This window comes from Phoenix dactylifera, chromosome 15 (genome assembly GCF_051530095.1).
Source record: "Phoenix dactylifera cultivar Ajwa chromosome 15, Ajwa_hap1_PhDact_Kaust_v1.1, whole genome shotgun sequence".
Lineage (NCBI taxonomy): Eukaryota > Viridiplantae > Streptophyta > Magnoliopsida > Arecales > Arecaceae > Phoenix > Phoenix dactylifera.
This window is the reverse complement of record NC_143204.1, coordinates 19154293-19181431: the sequence shown is the minus strand read 5'-3', so window position 1 is coordinate 19181431 and position 27139 is coordinate 19154293. Positions and strand designations below refer to the sequence as shown.

The 27139-nt window shown below is 39.8% G+C and overlaps 1 protein-coding gene and 1 long non-coding RNA gene across 16 annotated transcripts in view; both read left to right on the top strand.

The window, feature by feature from the left end:
- Nucleotides 1-27139, top strand: part of LOC103698766 (presequence protease 1, chloroplastic/mitochondrial-like) — a 51719-nt gene that overhangs the window by 21353 nt on the left and 3227 nt on the right. For 12 of the 14 annotated variants that reach the window (XM_089927565.1, XM_089927574.1, XM_089927571.1 and 9 more), the window contains 16 exons: nt 6035-6209; nt 6300-6432; nt 6656-6726; nt 9166-9249; nt 10443-10533; nt 12604-13124; nt 13219-13383; nt 13523-13741; nt 14084-14211; nt 14329-14518; nt 16604-16687; nt 16764-16861; nt 18104-18368; nt 18461-18623; nt 18732-18912; nt 26922-26993. In XM_089927565.1, coding sequence (XP_089783691.1) covers nt 6035-6209; nt 6300-6432; nt 6656-6726; nt 9166-9249; nt 10443-10533; nt 12604-13124; nt 13219-13383; nt 13523-13741; nt 14084-14211; nt 14329-14518; nt 16604-16687; nt 16764-16861; nt 18104-18368; nt 18461-18623; nt 18732-18912; nt 26922-26993 — 2640 coding nt within the window. Of the gene's footprint in view, nt 1-4817; nt 5271-6034; nt 6210-6299; nt 6433-6655; nt 6727-9165; nt 9250-10442; nt 10534-12603; nt 13125-13218; nt 13384-13522; nt 13742-14083; nt 14212-14328; nt 14519-16603; nt 16688-16763; nt 16862-18103; nt 18369-18460; nt 18624-18731; nt 18913-26921; nt 26994-27139 lie in introns of those variants that run through there. The other 2 variants (XM_089927577.1, XM_089927576.1) reach the window with 2 other exon arrangements.
- LOC149751256 (uncharacterized) lies at nt 5460-6033 on the top strand. Of its 2 annotated transcripts, none has more exons than XR_016398535.1 (2): nt 5460-5594; nt 5745-6033. It is a non-coding gene; the product is annotated as an uncharacterized LOC149751256 (long non-coding RNA). The 2 variants fall into 2 exon arrangements; XR_016398534.1 differs by having other exon boundaries at nt 5462-5600.

Here is a 27139-nt window from a genome sequence, read left to right as displayed (position 1 = left end):
CGACAAGTTTTATAACTTATTCTTATTCGTTACCAACTTTAACCCGTTGGCAGAGGGTCATATTCATTGGATGCTAGCTCCAGAGGGGTCGACTGACCTCTATTTCTAGAGGTAGGCATAGCTATCTGAGAGTTCATAAATCATTATTCTTTTTCGTAAGTCATACTTTCATACATAGGTTGGAAAATGACAAATGGCATCGTAATGTATAAAATTCATGATCATGCCACAATTCTAAATCTCATTTTCATGCAATTTATCATAACCATAATTCATCGTAATGTATAAAATTCATAATCATGCCACAAATATCATTTTCATGCAATTTATCATAACCATAATTTATCGTAATGTATAAAATTTATAATCATGCCACAAATATCATTTTCATGCAATTTATCATAACCATAATTTATACTGAAATATTTATGAAGGATGCAATTTAACCAAACTCATGAATCACATGCAATCATATGCTTGATCCTACTTTTAAGAAAATACATCATAACAATATATTTTTTATTATTTTATTCTTATAATTAAACAGTGATTTCTAAATTAATAAAGATCAGTGCTAGGGTTACTTACCTTGATTCGCTCACGAATCTCTAGAACCAGATGACAACTTCACTGTACCTATCATCATCATAGAGGACAGATTATCATTTTCTATTTTATTTTATTTATTTATTGTTATTTCATTTCATTTAAATACATCTATTACCTTAATTCTCTATTTATTTAATTCTCTATTTATTATTATTATTATTTATTATTATTTTTCCTTTTCTCTTTTTTTTTCTTCTTTTTTTTTTCTTCTCTTCTCCCGAAACTTCCCCTCTTCTTCATTCCCGAAGCTTCCCCTCCTCCTCCTCTTCTTCTTCTTCTTCTTCCTCCTCTTCTTCTTCTTTTTTTTTTCTCCTTCCCTCTTTCTTCTCCCGTAAGGGGAGATTGGGCTCGAGAGGGCCGAGCAGCAGCCGGCGACGCCCCCTCGGCCGGCTAGCGGCATCCGCGGTGCCTGCGGCACCCACGGTTGCGGCCGTGGCCGCACCTGCGGTCCGCGGCTGCGGCCGTGGCCGGCGTTCCCCGGCCTTCGGTGCCCGCAGTCGCAAGCCGCGCCTGCGGCCGGCGCCCACGGTGAGTCCCCTCCCTTTGTCCCACCAGAAGGGAGAAAGGAAAGGACTTCGACCCGACTGCAGCCCCCTCCGACGACTGGCGGTGGTTGCGGCCGAAGCCAGACGTTACCTGCGACCGAGAGCCGGCAAGCTGACAATCATAGATACGTCTTTTTCTCCTCTTCTTCTCTTCTTTTATTTCATTATCATAAGGTAGGAAGGATATAGGGTTAAGGCTTACCTTGCTATGAAGAGAAGCTGCGGCTACTCTCTCCGGCGGCACTGGTGCGAGCTCCAAACCCTAGCAGCGGAGGAGGGAAAAGGGGTTAGAGGCAGAGTGGGGTGGAAAAGGAGGAGTGCTTGGTGGATCTCAGATACGGGTCAATGGGGGATTTTAGAGAGAAAAATTTCAAATTACCGCCGCGATTTCAACGGCGGTTGTGCGGGTTCATCGGCTATTCAAATGGCCGCCGCGGATCTCGCCCCCGTTACGCTCGAGAAGATGCAGCCGAGGATTCCGGCCTCTCCTTTGGCTTGGGCCTCACATTCTCCCCCCCTTAAATAAAATTTCGTCCTCGAAATTCATATACCTGAGACTTCGAAGAATTGCGGATGCCTCGCACGCATTTCACCCTCAAGCTCCCAAGTTGCCTCTCTTTCTGAATGGTTGCTCCATTGTACTTTCACATATGGGATGGTACGCCGCCTCAAAACTTGCTCCTTGCGATCGATAATACGTAAAGGAAATTCTTCATAAGTCAAATCTTCGTCAACTTGCAATGGCTCATACTGTACCACATGACTGGGATCCGAGACATACTTCCTCAGTAAGGAAACATGAAAAACATTGTGTACTTTAGATAGCCCGGGTGGCAAGGCTAATCTGTAAGCAACCTCTCCAACTCTGTCCAGAATCTCAAAGGGCCCGATGTAGCGTGGATTTAGTTTACTATGTCTTCCAAATCTCATGAAACCTTTCGAGGGTGAAATCTTCAAAAAAACAAAATCACCTGTTGAAATTCTACTTCTCTCCTCTTTTTATCTGCCCAACTCTTCTGTCTATCCTGAGCTGCCTTGAGTCTTTCCCTGATCAACAAGATTTTCTCCCTGGCATTCTGCACTAATTCTGGACCCAATAACTTCTTTTCTCCAATATCATCCCAATGCAGAGGAGACCTGCACTTCCTCCCGTAAAGAGCTTCATATGGTGCCATCTTAATGCTAGAATGGTAACTATTATTATAAGCAAACTCCACCAAGGCTATATGATTATCCCAGCAACCTCCAAGATCAACTGTACATGTTCTCAGCATATCCTCTAAGGTCTGGATCGTCCTTTCTGACTGACCATCGGTCTGAGGGTGGTAAGCAGTGCTGAGCCTCAATTCAGTACCCATAGCATCTTGAAAACTTCTCCAGAATCTAGATACAAATCGTGGGTCTTGATCAGATACAATGCTCACCGGTACCCCGTGTAGATGCACGATCTCATCAATGTACCTCTGCGCCAGCCTATCAAGTGAAGTGCCAACCCTAAAGGGTAAAAAGTGAGCTGACTTTGTGAGACGATCAATAATCACCCACACTGCATCATTTTTCTTGACTGTCTTGGGAAGCCCAATAACGAAGTCCATGGTGATGTATTTTCATTTCCATTCTGGTATCTCCAATGGCTCCAACAATCCGGCAGGTCTTTGGTGTTCAGCTTTTACTTGTTGACATACCAAGCACCGAGCTACAAACTCGGCTATCTCTCTTTTCATACCATTCCACCAAAAATGTTCCCTTAAATCTCTATACATCTTAGTGCTACCAGGATGAATAGAGAAATAGGATTGGTGAGCTTCCTCCAAAATCTCTTTCTTCAAGTCAGCATCTTTAGGTACACATAGTCTACTCCCAAATCGTAGAGTACCATCTGGGTGAATCCTGAGTTCGGGTCGCAACCCTCTTTCTGCATCTTTCTTGAGCTGACACATCTGTGCATCTGTTTGTTGAGCAGCCTTTATTTTCTCTATCAAGGTGGGTTGTACCATCAAACTAGCCAGCATGTTCCCAGCATCCTTGGTAGTCACCTCAATCTGCATCATGTGGAGATCTTTCAAAATTTGCTTTTGAGTAGTGAGCAAAGCTGTTGTGCCCACTGCTGACTTCCTACTGAGGGCATCTGCCACCACATTAGCCTTTCCCGGATGATACTTAATATTTAGATCATAATCTTTCAGTAGTTCGAGCCATCTCCTCTGCCTCATGTTTAACTCTTTCTGGGTAAATATATACTTCAAGCTTTTGTGATCAGTAAATACCTCACATGGCTCCCCATACAAATAGTGTCACCAAATTTTTAAAGCGAAGACTACCGCTGCCAATTCCAAATCATGCGTCGGATAGTTCTGCTCATAGGGCTTCAACTGTCTAGAGGCATAAGCCACTACTTTATCATTTTGCATCAGTACACAGCCCAACCCTTTCTTGGAGGCATCACTATAAATGGTGAAACCCCCAGTATTAGACGGCAGAGTGAGAACAGGAGCAGACACTAACCTTTGCTTTAACTCCTGAAAGCTTCGTTCACAATCCTCGCCCCATTCAAACTTTGCTCGTTTCTGGGTTAAACGAGTCAAAGGAGTAGCTATCCGGGAAAATCCTTCCACAAATCTTCTATAGTACCCAGCCAAACCCAAGAAGCTTCTAATCTCAGTCACATTTGTAGGATGAGGCCAGTCCACCACTGCTTCTATTTTCTTTGGGTCCACTGATACCCCTTCTTTGGAAATCACATGCCCAAGGAATGCGATGTTGTCCAGCCAAAACTCGCATTTGCTCAATTTGGCATAGAGCTTCTTCTCCCGAAGAGTTTGCAATACCCTTCTCAAGTGAGTGAGGCCCAATAGTCCCACATCGGAAAGACTCGTTCCAGAGCCTGGGCATATGAGGCGGGTGTCTCTAAATCCTGCAGATGCGTTTTGGGAGGAAAACAAAATCGGGGAGGGGTGAAGGACGCTTGCGTGAAGCCCCAGAACCGGACAATATCTGGCAGGGGAGCCTCGTGTTCCCCCCTCATGTAGCCCCCATGTGGGCACTAGGTGCCTCGCAGAGGCGGGGGCGTGACATTTGGTATCAGAGCCGAGGACGGCTCTTGTCCGATGGTGGGAAGAGTGTGAGGCCCAATAGTCCCACATCGGAAAGACTCGTTCCAGAGCCTGGGCATATGAGGCGGGTGACTCCAAATCCTGCAGACGCGTTTTGGGTGGAAAACAAAACCGGGGAGGGGTGAAGGACGCTTGCGTGAAGCCCCGGAACCGGACAATATCTGGCAGGAGAGCCCCGCGGTCCCTCCTCATGTGGCCCCCACGTGGGCACTGGGTGCCTCACGTGCTCCGCGCAGAGGCGGAGGCGTGACATTTGGTATCAGAGCCGAGGACGGCTCTTGTCCGATGGTGGGAAGGGTGTGAGGCCCAATAGTCCCGCATCGGAAAGACTCGTTCCAGAGCCTGGGCATATGAGGCGGGTGTCTTCAAATCCTGCAGACGCGTTTTGGGAGGAAAACAAAACCGGGAAGGGGTGAAGGACGCTTGCGTGAAGCCCCAGAATCGGACAATATCTGGCAGGGGAGCCTCGTGTTCCCCCCTCATGTAGCCCCCACGTGGGCACTAGGTGCCTCACGTGCCTCGCAGAGGCGGGGGCGTGACATAACCTGCTTCAATTATCTTCTGCTTTTCATCTCCAACATCATGAATCTTGTTCTATTGCCCTCTTCCATGCCACTGCAGAATCATCCCTAATGGGATTTAATCTGGTATAACTGTTAAACTAGGGAAGCTCTCTAGATGGGTATTCTTCACCTTTCTTCCATGTTTCCTTTGTGAAATGATCTCTTCATTATCTTCTCCCTTGGACATTCACCGCCTAACTTAGTCGATACCTTGGAGTTTGGTTCATTCACCCTGTGTGTTGAATCTGCACTGATTTCATTGATTTAGTAATCCTTGAAGTTTCGACTTCCTCAAGTAACTGGGCTATAAATACATTGATTTTTGAATGATTTATCCTGTTTTATATGGGCATATCTCATATATTTATGTCTTTGGTACTTCATAACTCATACTTACCTTTTTAAAGTCATCATAATCCTCCTTGCACTTTGGAAATGAGGTACGCATCTGGTTTCCATTTCGATCATGTCTCCTTCGGCACTTTATTTCAGATCATTTGTCTTCATGCTTATCAAAATGGTGCTATTGAGTGCTAAAACTATTTGATTCTGGAGGCAATCCACATTTCTCGGTCTATGAAATTCGTTGCTTTAATATGCAGTGAACTTTAGGGCCTCTTTGGCTGCCTGCATACCTGTTCACTATATAAGTCCAGTATAGGCTGACAATGAGAAAAGTGTAATCAGTTGCAAAAGAAGAATGTCCTGCATATAGAGAAGCCTGGGGTTGTGTTATACTGAAGAAATACCGATGGTGGATCAATGTAAAAGTGACTTCCAGCATCCCGATAGGCTTTGTGCATTCTATTTTTTCATCAATCATAGAAATTATTAAATTAAATAGTTTAAAGATGTTTATGCACTGATTTAAAATAGTTAATATTAATTATGTTTGAACATGAACAAAATTGCAGATCCTAGCATGTCGATTGGAAGTCTTTTTTGTAGGCCTGTATACCTTTCCATGCCAATTCGTGGCAAGTTTTAGCATGTGCTCCATCATGAATCTGTAATCGTAGCTATCAATCATGCACATACAGTACTATTAGTTTGTAAACTTTATTTAGTAACTTGAATCCTTTAGAAATCTACATCAATGTTAGTTTTTTTGTATAAATCTGAATGTGGATTAATGGATTATCAATCCTCAATTATGTAATCAAAAGATTTGGTGTTTTGACAACTATAAGTTTGCCAACTGCAGAGAGGATTCAACCGGCATAGCTCACATACTTGAACACAGTGTGTTGTGTGGATCCAGGAAGTACCCTTTGAAAGAACCCTTTGTTGAATTACTGAAAGGTAGCTTGCATACTTTTCTAAATGCATTCACCTATCCGGATAGGACTTGTTATCCAGTTGCTTCAACAAATGCAAAGGTAAATATGTAAAATTTTTAGGCATTGCTTCACTATTTTGCAATGTGCCCATATGAGTCTTCCTAAAAAATACAATTCCCAATTCTTCAGGATTTCTACATTTTGGTTGATGTATATTTAGATGCTGTCTTCTTTCCTAAATGCATCGAGGATTTCCAAACATTTCAACAGGAGGGTTGGCATTATGAGCTTAACAACCCTGCTGAAGATATATCCTTCAAAGGTAGCTCATCAGACCACATTATTTCCGTCCGTAAACCGTAATGAATAAGGTCTCTTTCATTTTTAGGCAATTTTCCAATCTTCTACGAAATGTAATGCAAAAAGCTTTCCTATCAAGCCATCTCCGTACTCTTCTTCAAAGGATTTTGTTTAGTTTCCGTACCTTGGATGGTTTAGGCAAGTTAACTAATTATTCACCCTTTGTACGTGGTATGTAATTCCAGGAGTCGTCTTTAATGAGATGAAAGGAGTATACTCTCAGCCTGATAACATACTGGGTCGGGTTTCTCAACAGGCAGGTTCCTTGTTTTATGTTCTCTACATGATTTTATGAACTTATATGATCATTGTTATTGATTTTTGGTAGTTGTCTTATGCTGCATGCATAAGCATTGTAGTATACTGATGTTCTTTGAAACCATCCTTTTCAATTCACTTCTTTGATGGTTAACCTATTAGACATTCTTCATTAAACGGGAGAGTTGTGTTTCAATTTTTAAATGTACGACACTTGTGAATGGTGTCCAGTAATGTTACCTTCGTATGCTTCAGCTATACACAGAAACAAAGTGCTCATGATCCGATACTTCGGAGGATTGGGAACCTTCATGCTTTATGATTGATATGTAAACCCATTGTCAGCTAATGTTCATCTGGTGGGTAGGCTTAACTGTTTACCACTTTAGTTGTTTTACAATACAGCTCCTACTTTTACTGAACCTTCCGACCAAGGGCTAGCAAGTTCCTTTCTTAAGAAAGTAATTTGAATATGATATTGGTGAGATAAAGACTTGTAGCAGGGTCTTATAATGCTTTGCAAAAGAATCAAGTAATAGATTAATGCATACAAATGTTTTTTTTTTTTTTTGGAAAAGCGGTTAACAGAGTTCTCCAGTGCGCAATTTTGATTTTTATGACTAGGATGAGGTATTGGCAGTTTAATTATGAACCCCTATTCCCCAAATAGATATAGGTAGAGAAAATCCTTGTGAATATTGGTTTCTCTAATTTTTTGCTTTCACTTACATTTGAAAGTTGATCTGACATATAAGCAATGCTTGAACGATGTACTGGAAGTTGTGGATATTTTGGTCAATCCATTGAATCATGAGCTGAACTCAATAAGAAGCATTTCTCCCATCTGGGGTAGCCCTATATGTGACAGATCTATTTCAGTGTTTTATATCGGAAAATCTTAAAGCTGTCATTATCAGGAAATGCACGATGGAAGAGGTAATGACCAAGCAACAGACTCCAAGTGGTAAATGCAGATTTATACATATTATGTCCAGTATACCAAACAATAGAAGCAAACCTATTTATCTTCTTCATTGTGCATTATTAACAACAACATAGTAAGTAGATGCAGCCTGATATTCTCTGACTCATTTTTGACCTTAGCTTAGATGAACCGAAAAATGATAATCTGGTTATCTATTCAGACGATAAATCGGTCTACTTCAAATTGCATTAGCCATTGTTGATGACTGATTAAAGTGCACATGACTTGACATCTTTCTGCCAGTAGATAGAGTTAGTACAAGAAAACACAAATATTAGCTGTAAACTCCAAAAATGTTGTACTCTTTAACTGAATGATGACAAATGTAGTGGTTGTGTAGAATTTACTATCCATATTGGTTTAATAACAAGTAAAATAAGGTCTGGAAATCGTGATTGTTTTTAAGGCTGTTAATAATACATCCAATTGCTGTCCTGGTTCAGTTGTAACTGTTTGTTCATGAGTTGTTCCTTAACCTTCAGCTAGATATATATGTGTAGCATTGGTCCCTTTGGTAGCCAAGAATTCAGACCTTTGAAATTTATCTATGAAGATAGTCTTCATGTCAAATAAAAAGAAACAACCACTGACTTGTGTTTCAAATACAAGGAGCTAAACTTACCTCTACTTGTAGTGCAGGTTTGCGATAATCAAAAGAAAGCTGAAATTACATATAGGTTCATCATCAATTGATATTCCATAGGCTTGTTTTTCTTAGATTTCATTAATTTCGGCATGAATTATCTTCACAATGACATTATCTCAGATCTTCTTTTAGGCATTATAAACTGTCAAAGCAACTTCCACTTCTTCCTGAGCGCACACCAATATTTCTAGTTGGTATTTTTGCACTTCTTTTAAGAATGTGTTTCTATTATCTTGGAGATGTTGTTTTAATTCTTACTTATAAGAATGGAAAAGAGCGGACGAGAACCTATATTGTTTTCAATGTTAACTCCTGCTGTAATTTGTACTACTTTGCTGTGTAGTTTCTTTGCTCTTCCACATATAAGGTATGCTTGCTTTTTGCTGTTAAATTGCATGTCTTATATAAACTGTTGAGCTGAAGAAAGACAATTAAAGAATAAGTTATTCCAGTTTGAGCATGCTTATCTTTTCGAGTAATTTGAATTAGATGTCTTGCTTCTGGATTGCCCAACTGTTAAATGATTCAGGTGTTTTATTTGTTTGCTTTATCATGTTTGTTGCTTTTATCTTTTCTTTCTTTCTTTTTAATAAGTTATCATTTTCAATCCCATAAACTTAAATTAGAAAAATCTTCTAATTTAAACACTGAGCAATTGGACTGAACCAAAGCATCTGTAGTTGGTTCTGTTACTTTTTCCAGGCACCATATGTTCAGTATTTGGTGAAAGTTTACCTTGGTTTTGCTTTTCAACTTTGTGATGAAAGTCCAGGTGTGTTACATATTTGCATATTGATTCCTTGCAGGCCCTTTTTCCCGAAAATACATATGGTGTTGATAGTGGTGGTGATCCAAAAGTCATCCCCAAGCTCACTTTTGAAGAATTCAAGGTTCACATTTCTTTTTCCATGCTTAAATTGTTTTTGACATAGAGTAATAATTTCTGTCAAAGTTAGATTGTTGTCACTTCTTAAATTGTTCTATTGCTTTGTTTTTTTAACCTTTTGAAGAATTCAAGGTTCACATTTCTTTTTCCATGCTTAAATTGTTTTTGACATAGAGTAATAATTTCTGTCAAAGTTAGATTGTTGTCACTTCTTAAATTGTTCTATTGCTTTGTTTTTTTAACCTTAAAATGTATCATTTCTTGTTTGTTTGCTCAAGGTTTGTATTTCAAGTTCTTTCAGGATTTTGAACCCTAATATTCTGATCTCATCATCTAATTTAGTATTTGGCAAGCTGTAGTAACTGCCGGTGCTACACTTTTTTGACAGTCAATTTTTACGATAAAATTGGTATTGATCTCTAGAAAGTAGAAATATTAATTTTAGTCAGGAATTGGCACTGAATGCTCCAACTTTATGATGCCTACTGCCTGATTGCCATAAAGCTCATGCATCCGAGCAAGGTTGGCAAAGGTGGTTACCTAGGTGGGTTGATGGTCCTGCATAGGCACTTAGTACTTTCCTGTGTTCTAGGCAGGGAGAAAGGATCAAAGTCCTGCATGTGCATTGGCATGATACTTGCTTTGCCAGTGCTTGGCACAATCTGAAACATGCTGGCTCACATTGAACGGCATGCAGCTATGCTCTGTGCCAACAAATCATTAGCACAATATGTTCCAGCCCCTGCCAAACCTTGGTAGGGAGGCCATCTGATCATTTAGGTTGGTACCTGGATGCTTAATAACCAGCTTTGGCTTTATAAAATGCCTGGGTGTCTAAGGGCTGCTTTCGGCTTGGGCAGTTGCATTGGTAGTTGAAGTTTGGGGCAACAATGTTTGATGCAATACTCTATCCAAATAAATATGTAGCAATTGGAGAGATAAATGGAAGTGCATATGTTAGAAGAGTTTCTTTATTGAAACACAAACTTTTCAAATGTGAGATCACAACTGTTCATTCAATAACTTATCCTCATTTGATGAGAATGCTATTATCCTCATTTGATGAGAATTATGTGCAATATATTTCAGGATTTCCACCATAGATACTACCAGGCATGCATTTATGTTATAATTTATATTTTAAACTTGTGTGTGTACATAATTGTGTGTGAAAATATTATGTGCAATATATTTCAGGATTTCCACCGTAGATACTACCACCCTGGCAATGCTAGGATATGGTTTTATGGAGATGATGATCCAAATGAGCGACTACGTATCTTAAGTGGTGAGGAGCTTACCTTACATAAATGTTTGTTTTCGTTGTATGATACCTTACCTTCTCTTCCTGATACTCTTATGATGCACTTCTACTTATTTATCTTTATTGATACTAACCATCTGAAAGAAAATTCTCAAATACCTAGATCCCATGTCTCCTAATCAAGATTTTTCCATTTGTTGCATATTCTGAGTGATAGTTTGGATTTACCAGATTGATTAGCTTTAAATGTTCTGTTTTTACTTAGTTTTGAACTTTTAAGATAACTCCCTTCCTTTGATTGCAGATATTTCTCTCCCAGCTTAAAATCAAATCCCTTGAATTACGAACTGAACTTCTGAAAAGATTTCGTAACTTGCCTGCAACAATTTGAAGTTTCATTGACAATTGAGTAACAAAGGATTCAAGTGGCTTTAATGAGTGAGCCTTTTAAATCTTTTTAAGATATTTGAAAACAGATCCAAAAAACAGTGGTGAGTTCTATAAAAATGGATATAAGGGAGGCTTACCTCATGTGGACATGGATGGGCACGAAGATGAAGGAAGTGCCACGGCCCGGGGTGAGCTTCAACATATATAAGACTTATGCCTTGTTGTATGTAAATTATGCTTAGATCACCTTAAAAGGGCAGCTCTCCATCTCTTTTTGTTGAGCTCTTGCCCTTTTTATTGCCCGACTGAAATCGATAAGCCAAAATACCCTTGTATGTCCCATAAAAGTCTGCTTGTAGACCATCTCAATCTAAGCTCTTAATTTTAGGGAAGCGATACAACTATCTCAATCCATGTTACCCAGACACATTGAAAATAAGGTTCTTCACCATGTCCCCACATGAATACAACATGTATTGGCCATGCCGGTGACACGGGTATTTATTTTACTCTAGCCGGAGAAGGGAAAAAGAATGGGAGATAGGCATAGAGAGGGTGCTGGTGGTGGTGGTGGTGGAGAAGCAGGGAGGGAGGAGGGCACTGTGTACCTGTTTCTTCTCCAACTCTGGCTTTAAGGCTTGTTCATGGATCTATTCTTGTTTCCCTTCTCAAAGTGCAGGGAATGCAAATCATCCATCCAGAAAGACACATCCATTTCACCTCTCTAGTTAGCTAGGGGTTTCATGGGGAGTTGGGTGCTAGAGATTAGAAGGGAGAGAAATAGAGAAGAGAGGCGGTCGGTTTAGAGAGGAGAAGAGACATTGCATCTGATGGGCAAAGCAAAGATAGCCCAACTTTTCTCAGTAATGGGGCCTACTACTAAGCGATGCAGTTGAGTAACTGAGATACATGGTTGATGGGCCTAAATGATGTTATAGCTCAAAACTATTAATTACCTACAATTTAAATGCTTTCAAATCCAAATAATTTTTTTTTTGTGTGTGATGTGTATATACCGTGCCCTCTTGTCCATTTTTTGAACTTTTCATGTTGGATACTTCAGGACACTTGGACGCTTGACACCCATGCCCCATGTCCAGGTAACACTGATCTCAATGACCTGGATGTAGATATGGCCTACGATACAATGGACGTCGTAGACCTTCGTATTAGAACATTAATGAAATTTCCCTTTGAGCTTAGAACACTAAGTTAGTAGCACAGAAATTCATCCAATGAGATATTGGCAGTTCAACATGTGAATAAGCATGTACATTATTCACAAGCAGAGTCTTCGGTAGTGGTTATATTCTAGTAGATGTTTGTCTCTAGTTGTTTCCTTTCAACTGATTAACTGTCCGAAATAATGTGATGGCTTGGAGGCTATGTTTCCTAGATTCCTTTACAATCATCGTGTCTTTCATGCTTTAGAACTTTACCCTTGCATGGTGCGACATTTACATTATTCTACTTGTTAAAGAGCCATAAACCAAGTGGACATTCTTGAGCTATTAAGAGTATAGAAACAATGATGCTCTACTTATCAGCTCAAATAAGTGGCTGTCTGAGGGTCAAGTAATGATTGAGATCTCTCTAGAAGTTAGTATTTAACTGTTTAATAATATCATGTCTCGAGTACAACTTAATTCCGAGCACCGGATCAGTTCTTGAGTTGGTTAATTTGTAATGATATCTGTCTTGCAGAGTATCTTGATCAGTTTGAAGCAAGTTCTGCCTCTAATGAATCAAAGGTTCAGCCCCAAAAGTTGTTCAGTGCACCAAAAAGGATCATTGAGAAATATCCTGCTGGTGAAGGCGAGGAATTGAAAAAGAAACACATGGTTTGCCTTAATTGGCTGCTATCTGAAGAGCCCTTAGGCTTAGAAACTGAGCTTGCACTTGGTTTCTTGGATCATCTTTTGCTTGGAACACCAGCTTCTCCACTGAGAAGAATTCTGCTGGAAAGTGGCTTAGGAGATGCCATTGTTGGTGGTGGAATTGAAGATGAACTCCTTCAACCCCAGTTTAGTGTTGGACTGAAAGGTGTCTCTGATAGCGACATTCAAAAGGTTGAAGAATTGGTTGTGGACACTCTTAAAAAATTAGCAGAGGAAGGTTTTGCTCCTGAAGCTGTAGAGGCATCGATGAACACAATTGAGTTCTCACTTAGGGAGAATAACAGGGGTTCCTTCCCCCGTGGCTTATCTCTGATGCTTCGCTCCATTGTATGGGATTCTGTATCTCTTCCTAGTTTAAGGTAGTCACACTGTTGATCTTTTGCCCGGTTGAGACTAACTCATAGATGTCCATGTCTTGCAGGGTAAATGGATATATGGTATGGATCCATTTGAGCCCCTAAGATATGAGAAACCTTTGCAATCTCTAAAAGCACGTATAGCTGAAGAAGGATCCAAAGCTGTTTTTTCCCCGCTTATAGAGAAATTCATCTTAAACAACCCTCATCGTGTCACAGTTGAATTGCAGGTGTGTCTACATCTCTTTAGCTTAAGAATATTAGTTTAGAATAACATTTCATTAGTTTTTAAAGAGCAGTGATATCCTTCTATTTCTTGGGAGAACATTTTGTCAGTTTTTTAAGATAACTGACATCCTTTTTATGCAGCCTGATCCAGATAAAGCTTCTCATGATGAAGCAGTTGAGAAAGAAATACTGGAAAAAGTTAGAGCTGGTATGACAGAAGAGGATCTCGCTGAGCTAGCACGTGCCACGCAGGAGCTCCGCTTAAAGCAAGAAACACCAGATCCACCTGAAGCTTTAAGATCCGTTCCTAGCCTCTCATTACAAGATATCCCAAGAAAACCTATACATGTGCCCACAGAAGTAATACTTTTCATCCTTTTCTATAACAAATCGCATGTATGTGACTTCTAACATACATAATGCACCCACTCATCCACCCACTTCCTATGTACACTTTCCATCCCATCCCTGCCAACCTTGTCTCGCTCGTTGCATGATGTCTTATCCTTGCCTTTATTCCTAGCATATTGGTTTATTGATCTCAATATTGTGTTGTAACTGCTTTCTGATGCATTGCCAACATAACTTATACCCTTTAAAAGCTTCTCTTTCAGTTCAGTTTCTGATTTTTGATGCTTTCATGTGATTTGAGTTTTAAACATGGTTGGAAGGTTATTAATAGCATTTGCTTCTGGATTGCAGATTGGAGAAGTCAATGGAGTAAAAGTTTTGCAGCATGACCTCTTCACCAATGACGTTGTCTATGCAGAAGTTGTATTTGATATGAGTTTATTGAAGAAAGAACATCTTCAATTGGTGCCATTGTTCTGGTGAGCAGAACTATTTTGCTTCGTCATTGCACTAAGTTGATGCATGTATATATATATATGCACAGTTGAAATTTAGTACTTCAGAACTTGAGCTAACACCTTGGAGTTTTTTATCAGCCAATCATTGCTAGAGATGGGTACAAAAGACATGGATTTCGTGCAGCTTAATCAATTAATTGGAAGAAAGACAGGAGGAATTTCAGTTTATCCCTTCACATCTTCTGTAAGGGGAAAGGTTGATCCATGTACACGTATAATTGTTCGTGGAAAAGCCATGGCAGGACGGGTTGAGGACCTATTTAACCTGGTATTATCATTACCTTTAGCTCTATGGTTCTAATTTTGCATTGATATAAATTGATATTCTTGGTATAGTTCATAAAAATCATTCTGCTTCGGATGTTTATAGAGTTTTCTTTTAGATTTCTTTGCTTACCATATCTATAACTGCAAGCCACTTTTAGTCTTCATCATTTGGCTGTCTCCAAATTTTAGTCGTCGTCATTTGTTCCATGAGGAATGAATCTTCAATTGCAGCCACTTTTCAGTCCTTTCAACTTTTATGATGGATTTCTCATTCTTTCATCTGTTATATCAAGTCTTTGAAGCATCCAATAGGCCCCGTTTGAGGGAGCTTTTGGAGAGCCAAAAAGCACTTTCTAACCCTCTAAAAATACTTTTCGATAAAAAAGAGTATTTAGTAAAAATTTCGGAAAGCTGTTTTAGCTTTCTCAGAAAGCTAAAAACAGTTTTTTGGAAGAAGCTCCATCTTGGAGCTTTCCGAAAAAGTACTTTTAGGCTCCGTCAGAAAGCTATTTTTTTGACCAAAATACCCATAATAAAATATAACAATTACACAAAATATTTCTTTATAATCCTAAAAAATTAATTTACACTAATAATTATAATATTTTATACATTTATTATTGTATTATACTGTAAATATAATATTATATTACATTATATCATAATACATTAATATGTTATGTTAAATAATTTAATATTATGTTATATTATGAAAAATTAATTTATGCTAATAATTATAATATTTTATACCCTTATTATTATATTATACTATAAATATAATATTATATTACATTATATCATAATACAGTGATATGTTATGTTAAATAATTTAATATTATATTAAATTATTATGCTATAGTATGCAATGTTATAGTGCTATATTATAATAATATTATATTACATTACAGTAATATTATACCATGTCACGCTCCCGCCTTCGCGGGACACGTGCGGCACCGAGTGCCCACGTGAGGGCCACATGAGGGGGAAACACGGAGCTCCCTTGCCAAATATTATCCGGTTTCGGGGCCTGCACGTGCGCCGCACGCACCGCTCAGACCCCTCTCCGATTTTATTTTCCACCCAAAATATATCTGCAGGATTTGGAGACACCCGCCTCATATACCCAGGCTCTGAAACGAGTCTTTCCGATGTGGGACTATTGGGCCTCACACCCTTTCCACCATCAGACAAGAGTCGTCCTCGGCTCTGATACCAAATGTCACGCCCCCGCCTGCGCGGGACACGTGAGGCACCCAGTGCCCATGTGGGGGCCACATGAGAGGGGAACACGGGGCTCCCTTTCCAGATATTGTCCGGTTCCGGAGCCCGCACGTGTGCCGCACGCACCGCTCAGACCCCTTCCCGATTTTGTTTTCCACCCAAAACGCGTCTGCAGGATTTGGAGACACCCGCCTCATATGCTCAGGCTCTGGAACGAGTCTTTCCGATGTGGGACTATTGGGCCTCACATACTATATCATATATTTATGTATTAATACATATTATATTTTATTATTCTCTGTTGTATAATATTATGCAATGTTCTTTATGGTCATTTTATCATACCAAAAGTACTTTCTCAATTTCTTTACCAAACACATGTTAAAGTACCACAGCACTTTAGAAATGTAGTTACCAAACAGCAAAGAGCTTTTTATAAAAGTTCTGCTTCAGAAAGCTCTACTTCCAAAAATTCTACTGCCAATAGCTTCCCCAAACAGGGCCTTAGTCAGACTCTTTTAAGACACTAGCATTCCTTTAGATCTGACAACAGCAAAAACAAGTTGTCCCTTAAACTATGTTTGAGCTTCTCATGTGTGATTAAGTGCAAACAAGTCATGAAAGCTATATACAATTTGAATTGAACCTCCTATTACAGTTACTCTAACTTGTGTGTAAGAGTTTGTTGCATATCAACTTTCTTGTAGGGAATAATCCGCTCATACTAAATTTTAGTTAGTGTTATTAAAAAGTACTCTTTTCCGAACACATACTAATTAAAACTGTGATGAATTCTGATAAACTAATCTGCAGTCCATGCCTTGCATCTTCAAAATGGGCTGACATTTTTAGTTGTCTCCAGATGAATTGCATTCTTCAGGAAGTTCAGTTTACTGAACAGCAGCGCTTTAAGCAACTTGTATGTCAAAACAAAGCAAGAATGGAGGTACCTATTTCATGAATCTCTGCATGCGAAAATGCTTATTCAGCATCATGATAATCTAATGGATATCTGTATGCAGAGCCAACTAAGAGGCAGTGGTGATGGAATTGCAGCTGCTAGAATGAATGCTAAGTTAAATGTGGCAGGATGGATTGCTGAGCAGATGGATGGCATTAGGTCTGCTTTCTTGCTATTTCACTTAAACATTTAGGACTGGCTTCCTGTATTTGCAGCCTGCTTTTGTTTTGACGTATTCAATCCATGTTTTTATTTGTCTAATTGAGCATTTAAACAAAGATTGCATGAATATTTTTAAGTGGACAACTTCGTATTGATAATATATGCAAAACTAAAATGATACATTTTCCTTTAAAACTCATACATTCTCTTTTCCTTACTACTATTTGACTTCTACTCAGAATTTGGCTACCATCTCTAGTAAACTAGGGGAGAAAGATGGAAATAATTAGAACAGAAAAAATGGAGCAGAGAAAACTATGACAGAAGCTATCTGAACCTGGCTTAAGAGAAATCTTTCATTCATTCAAATAATTGGCATATAGTGTCTTCTAGTTGCCAGTCATAGTGCCCTTTATAGCATTTTCATGTCTTGATTTACTAGGAATCTAGGATGCCATTTAGACAGAGTCTTTCCTAAATGCAAAATTAAGATTCTCACGGAACCTTAAATATACACATAAAACCAACGTTTGCTGTGTGGGTATCGGACCTCGTACCAGTACCATTCTATCAAAGTATCGGTATGCCGTATAGTATGAGACGGCAAGGCAAACTGAGTGTCGATATGGTACAAGCACCTAGTACGATACGGTACCGACCGTTATGGTACGGTACCGACCGTTATGGTACGATACCGACCCATACGACGAAGCTTGCATAAAAGAGTAAGGAAACAAATCCTAATGACTTCATGACTTAGCCATCCAATATATGCTTAAAAGAGGAACTTGGTACATCGATCCTACTTAGAATAGGACTCTGAGACCAACTCTAAGACTTACCTAAATGAAGGATCCAAAAATAAAATCAAATCCAACTTAACTTATTTTCTTTTGCATCATTATTTTCTAGAATATATTTCTTTACCATTTTAAATGAAGTGTCTTCTAATTCTTTGTTGAACTCAAAAAGGTGAAATAATGCCCGGTTGTTATGCTATATGTTAAGACTAATGACTATATCATTGCAAAATGTTGTACAAAATGACACCTCTACTATTCAATGTCAGAGTTGCATGAGTTATGAAACTTCCGTGTGCTTTAGTTGTTATAGTTAATAATATTTGACTATTATTTGCATTACATTCTTTTCTGTGGAACATATACACTAGCGATCTGTCAATTAAGTTAACAAGTTTAGCATGATTAGTTCCTAAAAGTTCAATAATTTTTTTGGTAGTTATTTGGAGTTCTTACAAGACCTGGAAAAGAAAGTTGATCAAGATTGGGATGAGATCGCTTCTTCACTTGAGGGAATACGTAAATCCCTGCTCTCAAGAAGAGGTTGTTTGGTGAACATGACAGCTGATGGAAAAAATATCACAAACTCTACAAATTTTCTGGCCAAGTTTCTTGATTCACTCCCAAGTGATCCATTCTCTGAGACTGGTTCCTGGCATGCCCAACTTTCTTCAGGAAATGAGGCCATTGTCATTCCTACCCTGGTGCAGTCATTTATTTTAGCAGTACCACTTAATGTTCCGCTATATAAATTTTTTTTCATGATATTTATCATCTTTTTCAATTACTTTTGCAGGTTAACTATGTGGGAAAAGCTGCTAACATATATGAAACAGGATATCAGCTTAATGGAAGTGCATATGTCATTTCCAAACACATCAGTAACACGTGGTTATGGGACCGCATCCGAGCGAGCGGTGGTGCATATGGAGGCTTCTGTGATTTTGATACTGATTCAGGTTCATGTCACATCATATCCATGCATTTCTTGATTTGTTTCTGATAACCATCGACTCTTGTCATGGATATCATGTATTTCATTCCTCATAGTTGGGTTTCGATGGCAGGGGTATTCTCCTATTTATCATATCGCGATCCAAATTTATTGAAAACACTAGACGAATATGATGGGACAGCCAGCTTTCTCCGAGAAATTGAGCTAGACGATGATACTCTTACAAAAGCCATTATTGGTGCTATTGGAGATGTTGATGCATACGAGCTTCCAGATGCAAAAGGTTACAGCAGGTATAAATTCCACTTCTGATTTCCTGTATAAATTGATGTACTCCACTTCTAGATCCTAAGGGTTTTTCTTTTGCATATTTTCTTGCATTTGAATAAATGATTTTCTCTGCTAGAAGCGTCATGAAAACTGAATCATAACACCTGATTCATCTACTGTTATAATCATGTTAAAGTAGAATTTGGATATGCTTTGCCTTAGCATTTGAAATTGTAAGTTTTACAGACTGGTGATCAGAGACAAATATTTTATGGGACCATTGCCACTATGGCATTTAAATAATGTCTAGAATCTGGTGTGCATTTGAGCGATTGAAGCACGATAATGTTTTATTAGTTACTAATCTACATGGGAAAGGAAGCGAGAGATTGTCATCTAAGCACAGATCTGCTGTCCTCCTGTTAAGGTTGGGTTGATCTTTACCTTTCTTTTTGATTTCTATCCAATGCCATATTCAAATAATAGAAATTAAAACATAGCCTAGCAACAAAGCCTGTTCCATTTATTTTTGTCTGTGAATATGGATCCCACCTCACCATTGTTTTCTGCCAAGGTTTATTTCTTGATGATGGAAAGGGTCTCCAAAAGCCGTTTCCCTAATTATATTGGAGGCGTCTTTGGGCTTTCCCTTTTCTGTTTTTGACATTAACCTGAAATTGAGGTTCTCTGCATGTTGGGACCATCACTAGCATATATTCCATCTTGAGACCATTTCATACAACTTTCCTTGGTTTATCCTTTATTAATGCTACTTCCATCTATTCTCCAATGTACCCATTTCTGATATCTTCCCAGACATACCTTGTATTAACTAACATCTACATCTTTGCTTGCTCAAGTTATTATATGCACACAATATCGAACATTCTTTGCTCCATGCAATAAGTGTCACGCCCCCGCCTCTGCGAGGCACGTGAGGCACCTAGTGCCCACGTGGGAGCCACATGAGGGGGGAACACGGGGCTCCCCTGCCAGATATTGTCCGGTTCTGGGGCTTCACGCAAGCGTCCTTCACCCCTCCCCGGTTTTATTTTCCACCCAAAACGCGTCTGCAGGATTTGGAGACACCCGCCTCATATGCCCAGGCTCTGGAACGAGTCTTTCCGATGTGGGACTATTGAGCCTCACACCCTTCCCACCATCGGACAAGAGCCGTCCTCGGCTCTGATACCAAATGTCACGCCCCCGCCTCTGCGAGGCACGTGAGGCACCTAGTGCCCACGTGGGAGCCACATGAGGGGGGAACACGGGGCTCCCCTGCCAGATATTGTCCGGTTCTGGGGCTTCACGCAAGCGTCCTTCACCCCTCCCCGGTTTTATTTTCCACCCAAAACGCGTCTGCAGGATTTGGAGACACCCGCCTCATATGCCCAGGCTCTGGAACGAGTCTTTCCGATGTGGGACTATTGGGCCTCACACCAATACTCTGTCACGCCCCGAACCCAGCACCCGGGTCCGGTACGCGACCGGCCGCATGAGCCCTAGAGCAGTGCCCTAAAGATCATGCAAGGCCTATGATTAACAAGAATTCCAATGAATCCACAACTAATTTAGAAATTCAAATAGACAAATCCGACATGTCCAAATAAACAAATTAGTTCAATTACGAGCTCTTCAAATGTTCATCGACATCAAAGAAGGATAAACAACTAACTAACTAATGACTCTGGTGCTCGCACTCTGCGCCCATCCCATCCAAAACTATGCAACCTGCAACTCTGGTAAAGAAAAAGAAGAAAAAGGGGGGTGAGCTTTACAGCCCAGTAAGAATCCCTACACATCCATACCAACACAATAATAATATGAATTCGAAAACCACGACAAATCGATGTACATTTCATGAAATCATAAACCGGCTATCAAAAGGCTCAAATAATCAATATAAGAATGTACGTCAAATATCAATGAAAGTCCAACCACGCAAGAATGATATAGCATACGATAGCTCATAAATCTTCATTAATGTTTTCAATGCTTTTTCTTTCCATTCTATATTAACTTGATCCGGATCAATTATCTTTCCGACTTTGGGCCAAATCCCGGTCACGTTTCCAGCCCGTGACAGGGCAAACCAATAGTGTCACACTTAGAGCCTGTGACGGGCAAACCAACATTGTCACACTTAGAGCCTGTGACGGGCAAACCAATAGTGTCACACTTAGAGCCTGTGACGGGCAAACCAACATTGTCACACTTAGAGCCTGTGACGGGCAAACCAATAATAACGAGACGGCCCAAAGTCAATGTTCATTTAATCAATTTCACATCCACACATCAATCCTTTTTATTTACAACTATAGACTAATCCGGTCACGTTTCCGGCCCGTGACGGGGCAACCAATAATAACAAGGTTAGTCTATAGGACCACATCCATAAATCCAATTATGCAGGTATAAGTTATACACATACAAGCATCCATCACACTACCAACCACAAGCCAACACGATCAAAATATAATTAAATATAAAACTATTTTGCTTTGTCTGGATCATAGCATATTAAACATATATAGTGCAAAAATATGTATATCATGTAGGATTGGCGTACAAGGATCCTTACCGAAATTGTAGACTGACTCAAACACGGTCCGAATCACAACCTACGCGCTGGGTTGTGCTGAGTCCCCTGATCGAAACCTCCTGGCTCCGCCGACTCTTCCTCTACAACATCAATTACAAATCACAAACTAAATCATTTAATATTTAAATATTCTAAACCATAATTCATATCTACTATGGGGTCCATCACCAGGTCCCCAAACATCTCAATCCCTCCAAATCTAGGGCAGTCGGGGTGGCCCGACTCCCACCCTTGTACCACCGGCCTATGTCGTCGCCGGCCGTGGCCGCTGCCACGCCGGCGATGATGGCCGGTCCCGATGAAGAAACCAAAAGAAAGGGATGATCCCTCTCTTTTCATGGTTGGGAATACATCTCTCTTCCTCAAATCTTTTTGATTCAAGGGCAACAATCGCCACCTGCCCAACCCTCAGCCACCACTGGTCGGACCGTCGCCGGCCGCTACTGTTACTGTCACCGGCGATGGTGGCCGACCAAGAGAGGAAGAGAAGAAAAGTTCTTCTCCTTCTTCTTCTTCTTCCCCCAAAACCGACACTGTCCCCTCCCCCTTCCTCCATTTCTTCCACGGAAAGGCCACCGTGATGGTGGCTCGGCTTCCCCCCCACCCGACGGCAGCCACGGTGGCCCACGCCGCTGCCGCCGTCGTCACCGGTGGCCAACCGACGGGGGAAAGAGGAGGAGAGGACGGGATCACGAGGAAGGCCTCGGATCCGCCATCTCCCATCTCCAACCAAAGCCCTAGAGCCCTACTCCAAATCTCCCATATCCCGACCACCCCACCGTCATGGACCTCGGCCAATCCCGGCGACCGGCGGCCGGCGGCAAGATCCGAAAAGAGAAGCCGAAACAGGGTACCCCTGTTTCGGATCCTTCTCCGACGATCTCACCGGCCAAATCCCCATCAACACCGCCCGAAAAGCTAGCAAATGAAACGCAAGGGAAGGATTCACGCTTACATCGGTCCGATGGGGGTGCTCCGGCGGCCTTTCCGGCGACAAAATCGGAGAGGAAGACCTTCGGATCCCCAAGCTTCTTCGCCCGATTTGTGAGGAGTCTTCACGAAGGGAAGAGGTCGCTTTGCGGCCGGCCGGATCTCCTCTCCGGTGCTTGTCTCCTCCGGCGATCGACCTCACGCCGGACGCCGCCGCCTCCCCCCCTTTTTTTTTTTTTGGTTTCTTCTCCCACGATCGTGCCCTAGGCACGATCGTATATGGTGGATGGGCCCGGTCTTTTCGGGCCGGCCCGTCCACCCCTCTCTCTCTCTTTTTTTTTTTTTTTTTTTTTTAGGGGTATTACATACTCTCCCCCTTAAAAAAATTTCGTCCTCGAAATTAACTTACTTGAAGCCTCAAATTTTTAAAAAAATTGCATCCATTATATCATCCCTGAGATTTCAAATAGTCTCCCTCTCGGAGTACCTACCCACAAGGTTTTGACATACAAAAATTACATCATCTCAAAACTTGATCCTTTCTATTTACCACACATAGTAAGTTCTTTTGATCTCCTTCAAAAGAATTCTAAACTCCCAACCTTGGATTAAAATGCCATAATTATATCCCAAAGAAATTAATTTCTCTTAATTCTACCCAGAGATCATAATTGGCTTGATAGAAATAGGAGAAATCTTTAGTATCAAATGCTCTTAATATTCTATAATCATTTTTCTTTTCTTAACTTTGCCTGTGATTGAATGATCAACCTTTATCCTAGAATTCCAGGCCCAAGCTTAATCACAGAGCTATCAATCCGTTAACGCTAAATTTGAGATGCCCCAAAATTCTTCTTAGAATTATCAAAAATAGGAGAGCCCACAACTACTTCCAGTAGGCAAAGAATCAACGACATTCCCCTCTACTAGAAAACTAACTCAAGTCTTCCATAATAATACCTTTCAGATCAAGGTATTATTATTAAATATTTTTCTTTTTCTAATCGATTTCAAAATAACTCAAACCACTACATTTCCGCTGCGCACTCTGATCTAACTCATCAAATTCTCTAAAGTCACAAAATGATTTCTGTCCAAAGTATCACTTTGCATCGAGACTAAGAAAATCCAAATTTTAAATTTTCAAGTAGAACTAGAGCAAAACATCTAGATCTTTTTGTTCTCGATTTATATAGAGTATACTTACCATAACTAACCCCCAATCCTTTAGTCAAGTTTAAGGTCACTACGTGATCTCCACAACCTTCTTGGAATCCAAAATATCTAGGTTTAATTTAAAGGGGGTAACTCTTGTATTCCCTTAGTAATTTAATTGGAAAATCTACATTGATTTTCCTTCCAATAGAATTTACTTCAAATTCAATGGGTTAGAAGTCATTGAGCCAATACACTATGATTAGAATTTAACTCGATCGATCTCCTGATCTTCCTTCACCAAGATTCTTAACATCCATCAGTAATGCTATATATGATAATTCATGTAAGCATCTCATGACCGAAGTCTCTACTCAATGACATTTATTAGTGGCTTCATCAACAATGACAAAAGATCCCTGCTCAAATCTTAAACCTAGGCTTGAATTTTAAATTAACACATCAAATAGTCTTATACAATTATAAGTAAAATCCAGTAGCCCAATCCAAATATGAGAATTCAAATAATTAGAATTCTTCCATCAATATGCATACTCTATGGCCTCAAAATAATCAAATACATCCATAAAAAATAGACCTATTTGCAATATCCAACATGCCAACACCAGATATAATCCACATACATTTTCAACTTCGAAGAACGTTCCTTTCAATATTATGAAATCTCCTTAGCTTACTCCAATACTACGGAAGATCAACATACAAATCCCACTCTAATAATTAGCAGCAAAACCAAAAATACGATTATATCACAACTCATATCAAGTTTGAATTTTTAGGTCATTTAAATAATATCTGAACATGGTATACTCGATATGCCATTATTGACCTACACTTATCTTAGGTCAAACCTCTCTTATCACGATCGAAGACAATTTATACCTTCCTTCCGCACGCATCGAAAACCAAACCGATGCATACATTTTATCACAATGCCCAGTGATCTTGCATCTTCAGCACCGAATTTAATTGTCATGTTCAAAGTGATCATAACCTTAAGCTATGATATATTTCTGTCACGATCCCTAGTGATCTTAAACATATGCTCAGATTCCAATTTGTCACATTTCCCAATGATCTTAAACCTCAAACTTTAATGCCACTAAGGCCACAGTCCCTAGTGGTCTTAAACCTTAGATTATAATACCATTCTTGTTATAATCTCAAGTGATTATAAACCAAATCTCTGATAGTTTTTTTTTTTATCATAATTCTCCACTAATACTCACCTGAACATAAACCCTAGGATACCTTAACCTTAAGCTCTGATACCACTCTGTCACAACCCAGGACCTTACCCAAAATGGCTAGCCGGAAGTTATTATTTGGGTTCCTTGATCCTGTATAAGTACCCAAGATCTACCCAGCGAATAACCGATGTGGGACTAAACACACGCCCGCACGGGTCCTCACATACTCCCCCCGTTCAAGCCCTGACGTCCTCGTCAGGCTAAGGGTTCATATCTATTCAAATCTAATCACAAACACCACGATTGGCCCGTGGTCAGCCCCAATAGATCCGTGCTGCAGTGTCCCCTAGTCCACATAGATTATGAGCCGGGTCCGCTCTGATACCATTTGTAACAACCCAGGACCTTACCCAAAATGGCTAGCCGGAAGTTATTATTTGGGTTCCTTGATCCTGTATAAGTACCCAAGATCTACCCAGCGAATAACCGATGTGGGACTAAACACACGCCCGCACGGGTCCTCACAATAAGGCTTCTGTTATAATAATATTTATTCCACCTAGTTATCATTATTGTTGTTATCATCCAAGCCTTTTCTCATTGCATAGGGGATATGGTGTAGAGAAAAAATCAAACTTGAGAAGACAACATGGAAGGACCGAAGAATCCTATTTCCTCTAGTTTCAATGCTTTCTGAGTACCCTAAAGAACTCGGGCTTATCGACACTTAAATTCATCATGCTTTTGGTCATTTTTTAAGGCAGCCTCATCCTTCTCTTGTCCTTCTATGCAATGAAGCCAAAGTAGCTTCATCATGCCAACTGTAGCTCCATCCTGTTCACTATGTACATATGTTCTTGCTTAATTACACTCTAATGTTAATTGGATACGCTCCTGCACCTGCTTCTATTTCAAGTACTTTGGTAGAGCTTCGTCACCACCTTCCAAACCCAAATCCTCTCATCTGCTTCCTATCAGAAGAAAAACTTCTATAATTCAAAAATTAAGAACTACTACAAGTCCCATCAACTGATGAGTTTGTCTTTGCAAGCTAAAAACCCATCAAGGATCTTCCTATTAGACGTTAGCAATTAAAATTAAGACAGGCCCAAAGCTGTCCCTCTAGCAATTTCATGTTGCCATCCCTCTCTAGGTAGTCCATGAACATATCATTGTTCACTTATAATGTAGCACCATGAATACATAGGGACATGCATTTTCTTCATCCCAGCAGAATAGTCTCTCATCAGGCATTCTGTTTTTATGATTTTCCATATAAATGGAACTTACAACTCTGAAAATTGTCTATGAATTGCTCGAGTAAGAAGATTGCGAATGATCATTCTTTTGCCTTGAATCCGAATATAATGTCATTGATTGCCTAAGCTCTCCCTTATCTTCATGACATGACATTTTTCGAACTCATCGTGCCAAAATTAGTGATTTTAACCATTGTAACACTAGTTCTGGAATTCATTATAAGATAATTATTCAAGGGCCAGTAGATTTAGGGTATGCTTGGTTGCAATGAAATCTGTTGAAAAGGAAAATAATTTTTTTTTTCAATAAAAAAAATTCCTGAAACATAATAATAAACTTTTCTAAATTTGCTAGTTTTCTGATGATCACAGACTTTTCACACAATTTTCCATGCAAAAACAAACATGCTCTAAGTAGTTAAAGGAATGGTTGTTCATGAAAAGCCATGGTCCTGCATCAGTGAGAGGCATATGAGATATATAGTCTTTGCCCACATGTGCTAGTACTTTCTCATCCTTGTTAGTAATTTTTTTAATCTTTATTGGTGCCATTATTGGTTCCCAGCAAGTATACTTTTTTTTGGGTAAGAGTTCCCAGTAAGTACATAATTGAAGCTTGATAATTACCTTTTGAGAGCCTACTGGGGACAATCAAAACAAGGATAAATATTCCTGTAAGTTTATTTATCTTCCTACGCGATTATAATATAAAAGGATTTACAGAAAACATGTTAAACTCCATAGCAATGCCTTTTTTATTCTTGTTTTAATTGTATGGATCCAATGTTGGATACTTATTGGCTGCTGGTTGTTTGTGCTTTTATTCGCAATTAGCAAATTGACAACATTTAGCACTGACAATATTTCCATGTCAGTCTACTGCGATACCTACGGGGTATAACAGATGAGGAACGTGATAGAAGACGGGAAGAGATTTTGTCAACCAGGTAAGATCTGCGGCTTTATTTTATCTGGCTTTTAGGAAGAAGTATAGTTGTGGCAGGTATGAACCTATTAAAGGTTGTTAACTTGTTATCTTGAGATGAACCTGTCCTCCATAGTGAACCACTCTTCATTATTCTGTTTCTCAAAA